At 41.4% G+C, this 15,813-nt stretch overlaps 1 protein-coding gene across 1 annotated transcript; it reads left to right on the forward strand.

Moving 5' to 3' along the window:
* Positions 1-11,345: 11,345 nt before the first annotated feature.
* LOC125309468 (regulator of G-protein signaling 20) lies at positions 11,346-15,029 on the forward strand. The gene is made up of 5 exons (XM_048266415.1): positions 11,346-11,426; positions 12,535-12,710; positions 13,371-13,454; positions 13,654-13,888; positions 14,131-15,029. Exons 2-5 carry the CDS (start codon positions 12,538-12,540, stop codon positions 14,344-14,346), a joined length of 708 nt encoding a protein of 235 aa, XP_048122372.1. The 5' UTR covers positions 11,346-11,426; positions 12,535-12,537; the 3' UTR covers positions 14,347-15,029.
* The last annotated feature ends 784 nt before the right edge of the window (positions 15,030-15,813 follow it).

A 15,813-nucleotide genomic window follows, 5' to 3' on the forward strand; every position in this document is an offset into this window, starting at 1 on the left:
ATTGTATGTTGACAAAACATACCTCGCAATCTGCAGCAAACCTGTGCTAGAGTCAATTCTTCAGTTTAACTCTGTCCATGTCTCCATGCTTTTCCATGTTTTTTTCAGCCAGAATTTATTTTTATTCTTTATGACTGTTCCAAAGACATTCATAATTCAGAGAGCGGAAACATGATGACACAACTCCAGATGGGCTTTATAAACACACACACACACAGAGAGAGAGAGAGAGAGAGAGAGAGACAGGGAGACAGAGAGCCCAGATGGGTCTTCTGTTCTCTGACTTGGCTGATACACAGATAGACAGGCAGATGTGTCTGGTGGAGACTCTCTCCTGGAGAATCTTTGCATATGAAAGCCATGTGACCGATACTGATGGTGAAGATGCATTGAGTGGAGAGAAACAGAGATGGGAATGCTTCTCTTTTGTCCTTGACATGTGTATTTGTGTGTGTGTGTGTGTGTGTGTGTGTGTGTGTGTGTGTGTGTGTGTGTGTATGTGTGTATTTTGCCCCTGGCTTGCCTTGAGGGTTATGAGTGAAGGATCATGGGAGAAGAACAGAAAACCAAGGCCATAACAACAGATTTTCTCTCTCTTTCTCACACACACACACATTCTGCATTGGTGCTGCAATGCTGGCAATTCTTTTGTTCCATTGGTTGTGCTTGACTGTGTGGTGCATATACTGTATCTACATTCTGAATGAGCGGTCTGCAGACTGAAAGCCCCCAGGCATGAAATATGCATTCATAACCATCACATATCTTCTCACCTGTGCACACTTGTACTTGCCACAACACATGCATCATCTTGTAGAAGAATTTCTGTCCACACTCAGAGAGAGAGAGAGAGAGAGAGAGAGAGAGAGAGAATATAATTGATTAAGTGTAACAATGTAACAATGTTTATAATGTTTATAATGTTTGTATATGTTTTCTTTTTATTATTATTATCCCTGTGAATATGATTTGGCAATGCATCATATGATTTGTTGTACCAATAAAGCATATTTGAATTGAATTGAGAGAGAGAGAGAGTGACTAACAGTTAAATTGGGCTTCATTCCCCTACGTCAATTTGTTGTCAGAAGGACAGCCTGATTAAAAAACACTGATTAATGCGCTTTACTATGGCCAGCTATCTACAACACACTTGGACTGAATTAATGTGTTTTTTCAGCCATGTGCTCCTTAACATAGTCTCAGTCTCCACTGGGATTACATGCCCATCCTGTCCTAATCTCAGCAACAACAACAGCCATGACAACATCCTCAGCATCTGCAGTGCTCCGCCAATCTGCACATCTCATCACTGCTGCCCTCTCCACCAGCCTTGACCATCTGGGCATCCAGACAACAGTTGTTTATGGAATGGAACATTCATTTAAATCCAGGTAAAATGTAGGTTATTTTATTTTTATAATCCTGATAACAATGAGCATTAGGTTAGCTTTAGAGTTCCTCAAAGTCCCCCCAAAAGCAAACAAACATACAAAAAAAATCTTTTTTAATGAAGGAATTTTTTTTTTTTTAATTGAGCCTAGCATGAAAATGAAAGCTCGCCTGCCTGAGGCTGGCCCCAGCAGTGGAGAAAGGGCATAGCAGATGGGAGAGGCTTGCGTTTGAGATGCCTGGTGCTGCTATGCCACTGAGTGTATGTACTCAGGTAGAGAAGCCCTCTGCTTAACAGCAGTGCAACATTGTGAAATTTGTGAGGATGCTACCTGCCTTCACAACTCACCTCAGTATAGGTCATGGTCAATATAAGTGAAAGTCTAAGAACTCAAGCGTTACATCTGCAGAGCTGAGACACACACATAGTCACACGTTGTGTGTGTAAAGGCAGAGTTCATGAACTTTCATCAAGCAACAGAATGCTTTCATGCGACCACCACTGTAGCTTATTCAGAGAGAGTACTCTTATAAGGTTGTTAGATGAAGGCAGGAGAGATAAGACAGCATGTTATGCCACCTCAGTGCTCTTAGAGGTTTCCACACAATAAAGCCTCTCAGTTAGGCTTCGCTTAGACAGTACAAGTGTCAGCCTTTCCCCTCCTCCCTTCCTCTTCCTCTCTGCTCGTCAACGATAAATACCAAGCACTGCCGGTAATGAATGGCTGTTTGAATGGCTCACGCTTCAGCAAGGTAGACGCAGTGAAAACCACTCTCTGTATAAACTCCTGAATATTAACCAAACTCAGCACTTGTTCTGGGAAATTAGAAGAGGTGGCGGAAACCGCTGGATGCACTGAATCATAAAAAAAGGCACCGGGCTAAAGATGGCCATGCTCAGAGGAGGAGCGAAGTGGAGGGGGAGATAGGCTTTCATCATTAATTACCTTTTTGACAGCTCCAAAAGGCCTGTAGGGCTGGCTCTGACTCACTTGGGAGCTGATCTGCAATATACGGCAATTAAATCCTTGTTGTCCAATCACAGGGACAGAAGAGTCTCCCTCTGTCCAATCACAGGCCTTGTCTACTGCTGGCATTGCTGGGGGGTTGTCTGTTTCATATGAGGGAGAGGGGAAATAACAACCCAAGGAATTAAACTCAATTTAACCCATAGCCTGGGAGAACATGAGCTAACCAAGCGATAAACTGCACACCAGCACAAATGAAAGTAACCTGGGAGAGAAAGAGAGAGAGAGAGAGAGAGAGAGAGAGAGAGAGGGGGGATGAAAGTGATAAGGAAAAATTACAAGATAGGACCGCCGAGTTTAGAGGAATCTGCTGCAGCTGCTATTCAACCCACAACCCATAAATGTATACAAATCTAGATCTACCATCTTCTTTCTCACACACTTGCACAACCATGTCTGTAGTGATCCATATAGACAAACAACGCAAAGCGCTGTCCTGCTATATACTGTGAGCCTCCTCAGACGTCCTCAGTGTTCCCATCTGTCCACTGCCAATATATCTCGCTTACACAGAGAAAAGATGAGGATCTCCAGACTGACCAAGAAAATGTTTCACATGTCCAATACTGTTTTGTGATTTGTTTTTATTTATGTAATAACAACTACCTAATTTTCTCATTTACAGACAAACTTTACTGTCCCTATAAGAAAAATGCCTTTAAACATTTCAGTGCACAATGACAAAAATAAGTCAACCCATTAAATCTGCAATATGTGTCAGTGACCCAGATGTGGTCAACATGGTCATGATGGATGACTTGTAATCAGAAGCAAATCCCTGCTTTAGGGTATACAAGCTTGTATGTACACTTGTGCATTGTTCTTTGGAAATGGAGGAGTTGTGATGGAATGCAACAATAAAGAATGTGCACAACACATTGTTTACCCCCAAAAAAACAAATATCTTGAATAAAGCCATCAATCATATTTGTCTTTCTTACGCACAGACGGATGGATAGACACAAACACATTTACACACACACACACACACACACACACACACACACACACACACACACACACACACACACACACACATGCTTAAACAAATACAGTTAAGAACAAAATTATTCATGGCCCTGGTAAATATTGATTTACCGGTAATGTTGATTTTCTCTTTATCAATATGTTTGTTCTGACTGAGAATGACACTGCCACATGCCAAAAGGTTGCAAGACAATGTGGTTGCAACATGGAATCAGAAAAAGAAGCGTTTTCATCTTTTTTTTAACATTTTTATGAAAAATGGTGCCCAAACCCATAACCTTTATAAATAATCTGTGGAAACATCTTTATTTGCCATCACAGCTCTCAAAATGGTTCTTATAATACCTACCAAGCCTCTCCATGTTTCCACAATGATTCTAGACTGCATCTTTTTAGCAGCAATTCAGGTTTTTAGACAGGAACGATTATTTGCCATCACTCTGGCCTTGTGCTCATTTTTTTGGCGGATTGAGGTCTGGACTGGCTGGGCCACTCTAAAATGTTGATATTGCTCTCTGTTAACCATTTCTTGCCTTGTTTGGCTGTATGTTTTGGATCATTGTGTGGTTTAATGGCCTATTGGGGCAGGTCTCTCAGCAGACTGATCTTTTCCTCCAAAAATCTTAATGTGCCCCTTGTTTTAGTGTTACCATTTACTTTGAGAAAGTCACATGGTCCCATTGTCTGAAAAACACCCAAAACAAATCTCTATAGCTATTGTCCACTGTGGATAGGTGTTTGGGTGGTTGAAATATTCACACTATCCCAAAATGGACCACATCATGGACCACTGTTCTCCAAACATGCACAACTTACTCATCTTAACTTTTTACAAGGGTACACCTAGACAAAGACTTTGGGCCCTATCATGACATTCTAAAGTGCGTAGTCAATTCAAGTCTATTCAAATTTAGTAGGATGTCCAGTTCACATTGGGAGGGGTTTCATTATCAAAAGTGGAGCGCATGGCGCAACAAGGTGTTCCTAGGTTTTTTAATCAGTCATATGGGTGTGTTTGGGGCGTAACATCATTTTAAACCAATGAGAATGACATCTGGCATTCCCTTTAACGGTGCAAATACTGTGTTATATGTCAAATAAATGCATCGGTTGGGAAAAAAAAAAAAGCTGGAAAAAGCAACACTTACCCTAATATTGCTCAAATGACTGAATAAAACAACATTTATCCTGCAGAGGAGTTGCTTATATCTCGTGACAGTCGTCTTCAGCTGTGCTCCATAATGTGTCTCTCGCCTCTCCCCTAATCACTTTTAACCGTCATTACCAATTTGCAAATGATGGTAAATAACTACTCATCATGAGATGTACAGTATTTCGTAATATCTTTATTATGACCGCCGCTAGCGAAGCTGAAATCATGAAATTGCATGAAGCATGAAATTTGGTGGGTATGTAGCCCCACTAGACTTTTATGGAAAAATTTTGTTTTTTTCTCCCGGGGCCACCCCCCCTCCCGTGCTGGGCCTCGAACCGCCAAAAAAGCAGTTTTCCCTAAATAACTACCTGAACACTGAGGATGAAGAATCTTTTTATGGTATGTAAGGGCCCACATCAACCTGGCCCATAATCACTCATTTGTGATTTGCAACCCCGGTAAAAAATTAAAATTTAAAATTATTCTGCTTTAATCGCCCCTATCTTCAGTTAAGATGTTCAGAACTGCACCATATTTTATGTGTATGATTTACCTGGCATTCTCTGGGGGTATGCCAAGTTTCGTAGAATTTCATCCATGGGGGGGGGTCTAAAAAAAATTAGGTTATGTGTACATTTAGTGACTGTACACTCATTGGCCTGTAGATGGCGGTGCACACATATACACATGCACACACACACAGGCACCCACAAACTGTCGGTATTAGAATGGCGATGCAAATGTGGATTAAAAGAAAAAAATAAATATTCATCATCATCATCATGGCTGCATTTCCAGTATTGGCGATAAGTAGTCGTTTGTCCACTAGATGGCGCATCGTTGCAGTGAGACATAATTTTGTTGGAAGTTAAAAGTGGGTTGGAAAAACAATGGACGCTTCCTACAAAAACTGTAGTTTACTGTAATAAGGATTTTCACATGAAATGTAATTCCCATTTCTTCTTGAAGCCAAATAAATCTGAGGATGTTTATCGCATGCTTGGTTTTACTGCAGGTAATGCGTTATTTATAATATCAATAAGGACCTCCGTTTTAAGATGAGGCCAATTTGATTGATTGCATTTGTAGGTTATACCAAACAAATTGATAGAGACTATAATTGGTCATTTGTTGCCGTGCTAAAAAATCATTCTGTGCAATGGAAGATTTACCAACGTTACACCGGGTCTGATAGCCTACAGATTCCATTTGTTTTAAGTGCTTGGTAATCGTTTTGATTCCAGTCTGTGAAATTAAAAAGCATGTGTGTGTGAAGTATCCAAACAATGACACCTTCATTTAATTATGGCTGCTTTAGCAACACACCTTAAAGGAACCATATGTAAGATTGTGGCCAAAACTGGTACTGCAGTCACTTTCAAATTACTGTAGAGCGGTGTATCCCCTCCCCCTCACCCCTGACTCGAGGTTGCCAACCCACATGCCGAAAGACTACTGACTTTGTTATTAGTAGATAGGTGGAGAGTGGCACATCAGGCCAAAACACAACATGACATGACAAAACACAACATCAACATCAGTTGAGGGCTGCAACTTCACTTTTTAAATGACAATATCCTGGCCGGTCTACTATTGTCAGTGATATAAGTATTTTAAATGAACATGATTTCTTAATGTCTAGTGACATATCAGGGCCATTTTATGATTAATTGAAATACATTTCTTACATACGGTTCCTTTAAGCTACTGTGTAGTGGGTCCCATTTAGAATTGGCTACTTCATTCGCACTTTCCTTGACTCATGGAGCTGCGTGAATTTTATTACAACTTTTTAGCCCGCGATATGGCAGTTTAAGTCCGCTTGATACTGTAAGGCGTAGCCATTGGTTTCAAAGGAGATTTTATTTGTTATTAGCCAGCATAGCCTGTTGACAATTTATGTTGTAAATAGGCCTACCTTATAAGCCTACTTGTAGCTTAGGGAAGCTAACAGCTTTCTATTAGGATCTAGTTTGTTAGTTACAGTTTTGTCATAACTCCCTGATTCATTTTTGCATTTAGAATAGCCAGAGCGTGGACCTGCCAATATGACTGTTGACATGTGCTCTTAAAATAGCATATGAACAACTCGCCATTGACTTCTGACCAGGTTTAGGTGGTGTATGATAGCGATTTTTAGACAACGCTCCAGGCCCCTCCCTAGGTTGTTAATTGCCACACCCCTGGTCGCAATGTTTAAAAAATAAATGTGCAAAATACCAAATTAAGCTTTGCGCGGATGAATAACGAGCTTTACGCCATGCGCTGGAGCCCAAAATACAGCCCTTTAGCTTTTGCTGGATTTTTTTTTTGACCCAGGGACATGGCCTGAGATTGGCATTAAACCCCAATGATGACATGTCCATTTCATGTGTGGAGGTGAAAAAAATATTCCTTTGGGGTGTTTTTTCAAACAGGGGGACCTGGTGACCTTCTAAAGGCTACATTAAGTTTCTGAAGGAAAAGATCAGGCAGTGTGCCGAGAGACCTGCCCCAATAGACGGCAAAACAAGGCAAGAAATGGTTAACAGAGAACATTATCAACATTTTAGAGTGGCCCAGCCAGAGTCCAGACCTCAATCCATCAAAAAAGTGAGCAAAAGGCCAGAGTGATGGCAAAGAATCGTTCCTGCCTCAAAACGCGGATTGCTGCTAAAAGGTGGGGTCTAGAATCATTGTGGATACATTGAGAGGCTTAGTAGGTATTACAAGAACCATTTTGAAAGCTGTGAATGCAATTAAGGATGTTTCCACTGATTATTTAAAAAGGGTATGAATAATTTTGTGCAAGAGGCATGCACATCCCAAATGTTAAAGTGGGTGCTGGAATCAAAAAAACTAGATGAACACCACTTCTCAAATGTACAGTAAAATGTTGTGCTTTATGACCTTGATGTTTTTATTTGCACTTTTGCACTTTGGCGGAAACACTTTGCACTTTAACTAATCACCTGCATCATGTGACAGGTCAGGTGCTGCCTCTAATGGGTATATGTATGTGCTGTGTGTTAACTGTTTCATGTCTGAGGAAGGGCAATGTGACCCAAAACGTTGCATTACTTGTGGTGATTAAACCATTTCATCTATTGGAGTTTTTTTTTTATGAATATTTTTTTTTTATAATTTTGGACATGCAGTTTTTCACAAAATGTTTTAAAAAGATGAAGCTTCTTTTTTTGATGTCATGTTTCTACCACATTGTTTTACAACCTTTAGCCATGTGGCAGAGTCATTTTCAGTCAGAACAAACATATTGGACAAGAGAAAATCAACATTAAATCAATATTGCCAGGGGTATGAATAATTTTGTTCTTAACTGTATGCACACACATACAAAATTATGTTTCCTGTTGGGTAACATTTAAAAGATAGGCATGCTTCAGTTAATTCATTTGGATAAAGTGTGGATGGGAACAGCCGGTAGTGACTCTAGGGACTCTTTATAACTAACTCTCTCTCACACACACTCACACACACACACTCCCTTTCACGCTCTCTCTTTCTCTCTCTCTCTCAAACACAAACACCACAGTATTCTCCACTGAAGAGCACACACACCTCGTATTCCACTCAGCAAAAGAGGACCATAAATCTTTAATTCATCCCCAGTATGAAAATGAAAGTTTAATTTGGCTGTAAATCCTGGAAATGTAATTTTAAGCGGCGTGGTTTGTCTTTTCTCCTGTGAATCCCGTGACAGAGAGAGACACCAGGCGTGCTGATTCATAATTCAAGAATGAATGCACAATATTTAGGACAAATCTCTCCCTCTCTCTCTCTCTCTCACACACACACACACACACACACATACAGAAACATACGCTATGCGAAAGGTTGCACCCCGACACTTGCAGAGGAAATTTCGATTCCATTCGAACATAAAACATATTTGACTGCAGCCATAAACTTGCACTCTCTGCCTTTCTCCCACTAGAAATTGATCGTATGGACCGGTTTAACAGTGTGGTTGACTGGCCGTGTCTCCCTGCCCTGTAATATGAATATAATTTATTTGTTGCCTTTGAAGCTTAGTGCGACTGAGAACACAAAATCATGGGGGTCACTCACAAGATCTGATGGAAATGAGAGGAGGATAAAAGGAGAAAAAAAGAAAGCAAAGCTTGATCAAATCATGGGTGCGTGGCTTGGCAGCAATGATGAGTATATATGGGATGGCATCACTACATACAGGAATTGTACAGTTGATTCCATGGGGAGCCAACACACATGTGCGTGCATGCACACACACACAAATACACACACACACACGCACACACACACACACACACACACACACACACACACACACACACACACACACACACACACACACACACACACACACACACTGCTCAGCCTCAAAGGATTAACATTGAGACACCTTAATGGGATATTCAACCAGTGGGCTCAATTAATCTGACCTTGACAAAGTGTTTAGCCGTGGGAGTTAATTAACCAACACAGACTTTTAATGAACAAAATCAGCCATTTGTGAGGATGTTTTAAAATGCTGTATGATAACTAATTATTTCAACTTGTCAAGAATCTTTGTGTGTGTGTGTGTGTGTGTGTTAGTGTATGAGAGAGAGAGAGAGAGAGAGAGAGAGAGAGAGAGAGAACAGTACAGTGAGTGACCACCAATTAGCCATCAGAAAAATAAGATACAAAAATAATTCATGGCAACTAAAAGAACACAGACTAGTTACTGTTCGACAAGAAAGGTTGAGATGGAAATGTACCTTCTCCTACGATATAAACCGTGGCCTACTAAACAAACACACAAGCACACACACGCGCACACACACACACACACACACACACAAATAACTGCACAAGCATGTTTTGATTCTGTTTCTGGTTCTGTTTTCTAAATATTCGTGTGAATGTTTAGTATATGTTCAGATTTATCCTGCTTTGCCAATACAAGTGTATATTGCCATGTCAATAAAACCCTTTGGATTGCAATTTTCAGATTCAAACCTCAAGACTTATCTCATTTTTATGCAATTTCTCTCTTCGAGAGACTCTTAGGCTTGGGCTGTGTGTGTGTGTGTGTGTGTGTGTGTGTGTGTGTGTGTGACTGCAATGGCTATCGGCGAGTGAGTTATCAGCGAGTGTGGTCTGTGTGATGGGTCATTAGCTCTGTGAGCATGTTTCTGTCCATGGAACATGCCTCTTCAACCCTCCCTGTCTCTCTCTCTCTCGCTCTCTCTGTCTGTGTCTCCACTTTCAGACAGAGCTGCTGACTCTTACAAACCACTGATGGGCCTCTAATGAGTCTCTAATGAGCCTTCATAGGGCTTTGACAAAAGAAGCCTCGTGAATCAATCCATCACACATAGCAGATGCATTCAGATATGAGCATGTTGTGGTAGGCAATATTATTTTTGAGACAAGGTCTCTAGAGTGTTTTTTAGCTTAGCCTACACACCTCCCTTTCCCTCCTTGCTTCCTCATTTCAGGACCTTATGAAATTATAAGAGAAACGTGCAGTATCACTGTTTCATCTAAATGCTAATGACTCTATCTGAGAGTTTGTGTACATTTGATTACTTACCCACATATGCCATACATGTGTGTGTGTGTGTGTGAAATTGCAATATGAAATTGCAATATGTCCTCTTTTTAGTCATCTAAAGTTGACTAAAAAGAGGAATAAAAATCAAAAAACTTTGGCAAGTTTTCAAAACCCATCAGCTTGGTTTCTAACAAAATAAAAGTCAGTCATACCATTACTCCAGTATCCCTACCCTGAGTAAGGGATAATGTATTGTCCGCCGGTAATTATCAGAAATAAGTCCCGACAGGGAGAACCCCCGACGCGCAGCGGAGGGGTTTTGCTTCGACCTGAAGGGTTATTTTCTGATGATTAGGCCTACCGGCAGACAATACATTATCCCGCTTATTAATGCACTGTATTCGGGATTAGGCCTCTGTAGCTTACTGTATAATTGTAGCCTACTAAAGAAAGAAATACTGTATTTATTTTTCTGATTATGATTTTTTATCCTCAAAATTAGAAATATTTACACACATGCAGACAATTTGAGAATTTGTTAGGTCAACAAGGATGTGGTCTTTTTATATATATTGTAATCTATAACGTGTAGGCTATATGTTTTATGTGGTTTATAAACGTCTAGCCTACATCCTTAGCAACAGATGAGACTACGTGCAGTGTTTTTTCATTTCACGAATCACGAATTATTGAGAAGAGAAATGCCGCCCTCTTGCGCTAATCAACACAACATGCACAATTACCACAATGTTGATGTTGCATTTGGTCTCAGACCATTCTCTTTGTAAATAGCCTACAGAAAAAACCTAACACAATAATATCTGAATAAAATTGATAAGCTTTCTTGTATGTTAGCTTAGGCTACTAAAGATCCGAAATACACATCCAAAATACAGTAGGCCTATGCCTAAATTAACCAAAAATAATTCAAATAAGCTCTTTCTATGAATTAATAATTTGTTGTGGACAATTCTTTAAACATTCATTTTGATTGTTTTTATACATAGGTTCATCTAATCCATTTGTAGGCTATAGCTTACAAGCCGTATTGTCATATTTTAGAGACATGTTCTTCTTTGGAGAAATTGTGAGTCGTCTGTCCAACAGCCAACATTATCGTTAGGACTGGATGCCAGACCGCTACTCTTAAACTCTTGTTTTAACAACAACCAACAATATAATCTTATAACCTAACCAGTGTGCAGTTTATTATTATTGTGGAGGAAAGACGTTCATACGCATGCGCTCAGCAATTCAGCTGCTGCCCGGTGCAAATAACCTCCTCGTGCATACATGGATGTGAGCAAGAGCCAGACCAACTGCTTTGGGCTTCCATGGTGATACGGTGGGTATAAAAAATAATGGATGTATAAGAAATGTTACATTGCCTGTTTTTTTTTTAACGAAAGAGTAAGTCGAGTGGGAATCCTAATTGGCGAGGGGTGCGTAAAACCATAGCGTGCAACAGAATGTTTGAGATTCCAGTGGTTACAGGCGTTGATGCGCTAGCCAGCTGTTCTTCCATTCGGTTCAGTGATCGCCTGTGGTAACGTATGTAATTGCTGGCTTTTGTTGTGATTGTTTACGCAGCGATTGTGGAGATACCTGATTTAACCCAGAAACTGATTGTACAGATCATATTATTATTGATATTATTATTGTTGTTGTTGTTATTATTATTACTATTATTATTATTACTACTAGGCTACTATTATTAGGCCTGTTACTATTATTGCGTGCTAAAACTGATTTGGAAGATAGGCTGTGACGCCGTTCATGACGGCACTCAGTATAGGCAGGGTGAATAATTTTGATGCTGTAGCTGGATATGTAACCCACTGTCGATACGAGAGGAGCGGCATGTAGTACAGCATGATGTCGTGCGGGGGATTCTTACAAGATGATGAGGGCCTTTTGCTATCTGAATGCCATGCCTTCCCTTTTTCATTAATTAATACAATATCGTTTGTTTTAAATAGATTTGAAATGTGCCTGGCTATTTACAGGGATGTCAATTTTACATAGCCTTATTCTGAAACTTTCAATAACAAAAAGGAATGTTTATGTAATATGCACACAACCAATGGAGGATAGAGGAATGAAAATATGTGGTATAATGGATAATGGTGTGTGTGTGTGTGTGTGTGTGTGTGTGTGTGGTAGAAGTGGAGAAACAACTGAGGGGTGCTGGTGCTCAGAATATGAGGACTGATATCAGGTGTTACTCTAATTTAATTAGACCCAAAGGACCAAAAATGATTTCCTCTCCCAGGATCAAGACATACCTCGAGAAACTACTGCTGAGCTGTTAGTGTTGAACAGTTGTTGATCAGTGGTGGTGGCATAGGCCTTCATACATATTCCAAGCCACATGCTGTTAATGTTGTTAACTGGTACCACTATGTTAATTAAGGAATGTGTCCCCCCTCTGTCTCTCTCTCCTTTCTCTTTAGCCCATGGGTTCAGAGCGGGAGGAGATGGGCAAACGGCAGATGCAGGAGGCACCGAGTACTGTGCAGACGCACAACACACACACTCACAGCGCCATAAACACTCACACACACAGCTGGCTGAATGCGCCTCCCAATGCCTGCTGCTTCTGCTGGTGCTGCTGCTGTAGCTGCTCCTGGTACAGTCCAACCACACAAATTCACACACACACACACACACACACACACACACACACACACACACACACACACACACACACACACACACACACACACACACACACACTCTGCTCTTGGTACAGTCCAACCACACAAACAGAGATGCACTGCCATACAGCATTCACAATCGTGTTGCAACAGCAGCAAAAAGGCACAAGTAGCCTGAGAAAGCCACACCACAGTGATACTGCTCTTGACACTATAGTGTGTTTGTACTCTGTAAGTAATTAAGCACTCGCGAGGCCTAGGATGCAGGTGTTCGGTTTGCATCATTAGAGAAAGGGGACTGAAAAATTACAGTGTTTACGACAGGTTTCCCGAGGGAGCTTAAGTACACAGGCACACATATTGTACACACACACAGAGAGACACATTAACACACATTCTCTCTCTCTCTCTCTCTCTCTCTCACTCACACACACACACACACACACACAAAACAAAACCTGAAAGCAAGTTTTTTTTTCTTTTTAAGAGCTGCTTTAGATTTACAGAGAGAAAAAAGATACAGATAGAAAAAAAGATTACTTTGCCAGTCACTAGACACAGACCCAAAGCTTGTTCACTCTATCACTTCCTGTTTCTATTTTCATCACTCTTTTTTCTCTCAATTGTTTCAGCTTGACTGTGCGCTCTGCTCAGGATGAGCGAATCCAAAGGCTTGTCTGTGAGCAAACTGAAGTGACCAGCAACTGTGAGGAGAGGTGATTAATACACTGTCACAGAATTAACACAGGGGTAATCCTTGCCCATGACATTCATAGAATAGATTTATAGCTATGAATGGACTTAGTAGAGTCAGTATGGAAAACTGCCAGTTTGCGACAGCTTCATCCAAAAGAACTTTGCGGCGGTGTAATTGTGGATCACTCCATTGACTACTTCCTCCCTCTCTGCCTGTAGCCCCAAGCCAACGCTGGAGGATGCCAGCTCGTGGGGGCAGTCGTTTGAGCGCCTGATGAAGAGTCCGGCCGGCCGTGGCTGCTTTAGGCAGTTCCTGCGGACGGAGTTCAGCGAGGAGAACCTCCTCTTCTGGCTGGCCTGCGAGGAGCTGAAGAAGGAGACCAACCGCGGTGTGGTGGAAGAGAAGGTGCGCCAGATCTATGAGGACTTTGTCTCCATCCTGTCCCCGCGAGAGGTACGGCGGCTCCCATGCATGCATACACTCGAATATGCACTCACAAGCTCAGAGCGAGAGGATTCTGTGTGCAGATGTCTCAGTGTCCAGATTCAGTTGACTTGCATGCACTTGTGCACACAAAAAAAAGGGGTTTTGTGCACATAAGAGTTTCTGAGACAGTTAGCCACTCTCACTTGAGAGCATGCGGGTTTGGCGTATACAGGTGTTTACAACCCTGCGATATGTTTGTGTTTCCACAGGTGAGTCTGGACTCCCGCGTGCGCGACGTGATCAACCGGAACATGACGGAGCCCACGTCCCACACGTTTGATGACGCCCAGCAGCAGATTTACACGCTGATGCAGCGAGACTCCTACCCACGTTACATGAACTCCAGCATCTACTCAGACCTGCTGCTGAGCCTGGAGCAGCAGCAACAACTGCAGCAGCCAGAGAAGCCTCCTGAGACCTCCTAAATAACACAGGCACGCACACGCATGCACCTGAGCTTTAGTGACCACGTAACCACATGTAAGCCACACATGCATACGTTCAGGAGACAAACACACACAGAAGTCCTCTGTAAACAGATACACACCAATCGCACAGCCTGGCACTAGTTGCACTGAGATACACGTTACACACTTTGAGCTGCTTCAGCTGGCTTACACCACCTTGAATCCATCACACAAGTGAGGGCAATCAAAATCACTCACCAATGCACAGCCTCAAGAAACCCTCACAACACACACACACACACACACCTATTTTCCCTCTCCCCTCCCAATTTCTCAGGCGCCATCCCTGGATGCTCAGAGCACCAACTGTTATCAGAGGCATCCGGAGGAAGCCACAACAAGCAACATTTTTATTTTTGGACGTGACTGTATATAGAACTTCAGGTACATACTAAATGACAAATATTGTGGTGTTTCAGTCAGATTGTCTTAAGAAATGAGTACCAACAAATTTACCAATATGTTTTTTGTCTGGTAGAGCATGTTGACAGTAGGCACATATCTAGGTCATCAGAGTAATTAATCAGAGATAATGACAATGACAAAATGAAGTAGAAACAGCTGAATAACTACATTGTAAAGTAATGAACAACTTGAATCTGATCATTTTTAGCTTGACATTATCAATCCTAATGACATATTATCATGTGCAATCCTAAGGAAGGGATGTGATGACAGAACAGCCAGAGGTGTTCTAGCTGTTGCTTCATGGAGTGATGCCACCTGGAGTACATCAAGTGAAACTGGTGTTCTGAATGTTTGTTTACACTGGCTGTGTCACTGCCCTCCCTTACCCGGTGCCACTAAAGCTGCTTTCAGACATAGGTGGAAGTCTGCATGTTCTGCGAAGTGGTTGGGCCGTATATCTGAACAACATAACCGGACATTTGGAACTCAACTTTGCCAGCTGTTACACTACTCCCTCCTAGTATTTCCGACGGACATTATGTAAATGAGCTCATGTCTGAACGAAGCCAAGAACATGCGGAGATTCTGTTCATGCGTGTGTTCAACCACGCAGAGATCCTGTTCATGTGCGTGAGTGTCGTTCACACATGACAGCATAATGTCCGCATGTAAGCATCATATTTGAATCACCTGAAGGGTCGGACATCCGTTTGACAAAGATCCACATATAATGCGGAGGACATGTCTGAAAGCAGCTTAAGAGAAAAGTCCCACACCTGTGCCTTGAACTGTGGTGCGTTTGGAACTCCCAATGAAGAAATTACTTAATCGACAACATTAAAATATCAAACCTATACATTTCTTTATGTACTAACACTGAGATTATTTTTTCCCTGTTTCAGTCCTTCATTGCAATACTGTACAAATCAATGACTTTTGTCTATTTATGGATTCTTTTTTTTTTTTTTTTTTTTTAAATATATCAATATTTATGTTGTGTTTTTATCTGTTAGGCAA

The sequence above is a fragment of the Alosa alosa genome, chromosome 16 (assembly GCF_017589495.1).
Source record: "Alosa alosa isolate M-15738 ecotype Scorff River chromosome 16, AALO_Geno_1.1, whole genome shotgun sequence".
NCBI classification, from domain to species: domain Eukaryota; kingdom Metazoa; phylum Chordata; class Actinopteri; order Clupeiformes; family Clupeidae; genus Alosa; species Alosa alosa.